Genomic DNA, 1,638 nt, shown 5'->3' on the forward strand with positions numbered 1-1,638 from the left:
AATAATAATAATAATAATAATAATAATAAATACTCATATAATGAACATATGTTGAAACTTTAAGAGTTTAACTTTTAGAAGTTGAAAAGTCATTGATTGAAAGAATTACCTTGGATATCTGGATCTAAGAATCTCCTTTTGACCATATTTCTTCCAAGTATAACCATCTTCGGGTGGAAGATCGAGATTTCCCATTTGTGGAGCAGCCACCCTTATGACTCTAATTTTATGACCATCATCCTTTCTGTATCATCAAAAATAAGAAACCATTATCTTGTGATCATACCTTACTATATTTTGTAATTTTTAAAGTTCAAGAATGATTTAAAATGAGTGTTACATATACACGTACATATTACTAGAATATTTCAATTTTCCTTCAAAATGAAAAACATTATTTTCTAATTAACACGTGTATAATTTTCAAAAATATGTAAATAACATGGACGTTTGATCCAAAAAATGTTGAACCATCGTCTAAAAGCTTCTCAAATGGCATAAGATTTTACATTATTTTGGTGGTTCAAAAATAAGAACATTGCAATAAACATTTTAAAAGCTGAAAATTTGTTACCTTCTTCTCTTGCATTGAGAAGACGAAGCTCTGCCGGAATCTGATGCATCCACATCTACTGGCTGAATGATCTCCCCTCCAATGCCACCCACAGAACTTTCCACATTTCTTCCACTGATCATGAGTTCTAAACCTGATTCTTGCCGTCCTAATACAACTTTCATGTTAGTACAACTTTCCGAGAAGCCATACGTTCTCGGATAATTGCCCAAAACTGTTTGAGCATTATGCAAATCCATTGCCTGATGATAACAGTTGCCACCAGTTTTTAACCATTCTTGAATTCCTGCACCAATGTTGTCAGTTTGTTGTAATTCATTGGACCCCCCAGAAATCATGTGTCCATGAGACAGTAACTCTTTAAGGTTACTGAATACACCAATGATTCCATCGCATGATTTAACAAGAATATCAGGTTGATTACATAAATTTGGTAGGTTTTCTTCAATATCTTTAGCCAACTTAGATCCATACAACATTAATACCATGGTTTCTTCCATGCTTTTCGAGTTTTCTTTCCCGGGTTCTAGGCGGTGTAATTTGGATTTGAAAAGTGTTGATGGTACATATATATAATGTTGCTTTTAAAGGGGTAAGAAAAAGATCAAGATGTGTGTTTCTGGGTTGGGACCCCCCAGAAATCATGTGTCCATGAGACAGTAACTCTTTAAGGTTACTGAATACACCAATGATTCCATCGCATGATTTTACAAGAATATCAGGTTGATTACATAAATTTGGTAGGTTTTCTTCAATATCTTTAGCCAACTTAGATCCATACAACATTAATACCATGGTTTCTTCCATGCTTTTCGAGTTTTCTTTCCCGGGTTCTAGGCGGTGTAATTTGGATTTGAAAAGTGTTGATGGTACATATATATAATGTTGCTTTTAAAGGGGTAAGAAAAAGATCAAGATGTGTGTTTCTGGGTTGATGCCTTTCTGGCAAGTATAGAAGTTTTTTTCAGAGTATTTGCCTCTTGAACACGTCGAGTGGAAGAAGCTTTAGGACACTATGACCAAGTCATTGGTCTAATTCCTAGTAAATTTTCGTATTCAAGAGT

General features: G+C 34.1%; 1 protein-coding gene across 1 annotated transcript in view; it reads right to left on the reverse strand.

Moving 5' to 3' along the window:
- The window catches only part of LOC111405977 (WRKY transcription factor 55-like), a 1,515-nt gene extending 441 nt beyond the window's left edge, over positions 1–1,074 (reverse strand). The window contains exons 1-2 of the mRNA XM_023035132.1: positions 575–1,074; positions 110–244 (exon numbers count right to left, since the gene is read on the reverse strand). Coding sequence (XP_022890900.1) covers positions 110–244; positions 575–1,074 — 635 coding nt within the window. The remainder of the gene's footprint in view (positions 1–109; positions 245–574) is intronic.
- Positions 1,075–1,638: the final 564 nt, after the last annotated feature.

The sequence above is a fragment of the Olea europaea genome, chromosome 1 (assembly GCF_002742605.1).
Source record: "Olea europaea var. sylvestris chromosome 1, O_europaea_v1, whole genome shotgun sequence".
Lineage (NCBI taxonomy): Eukaryota > Viridiplantae > Streptophyta > Magnoliopsida > Lamiales > Oleaceae > Olea > Olea europaea.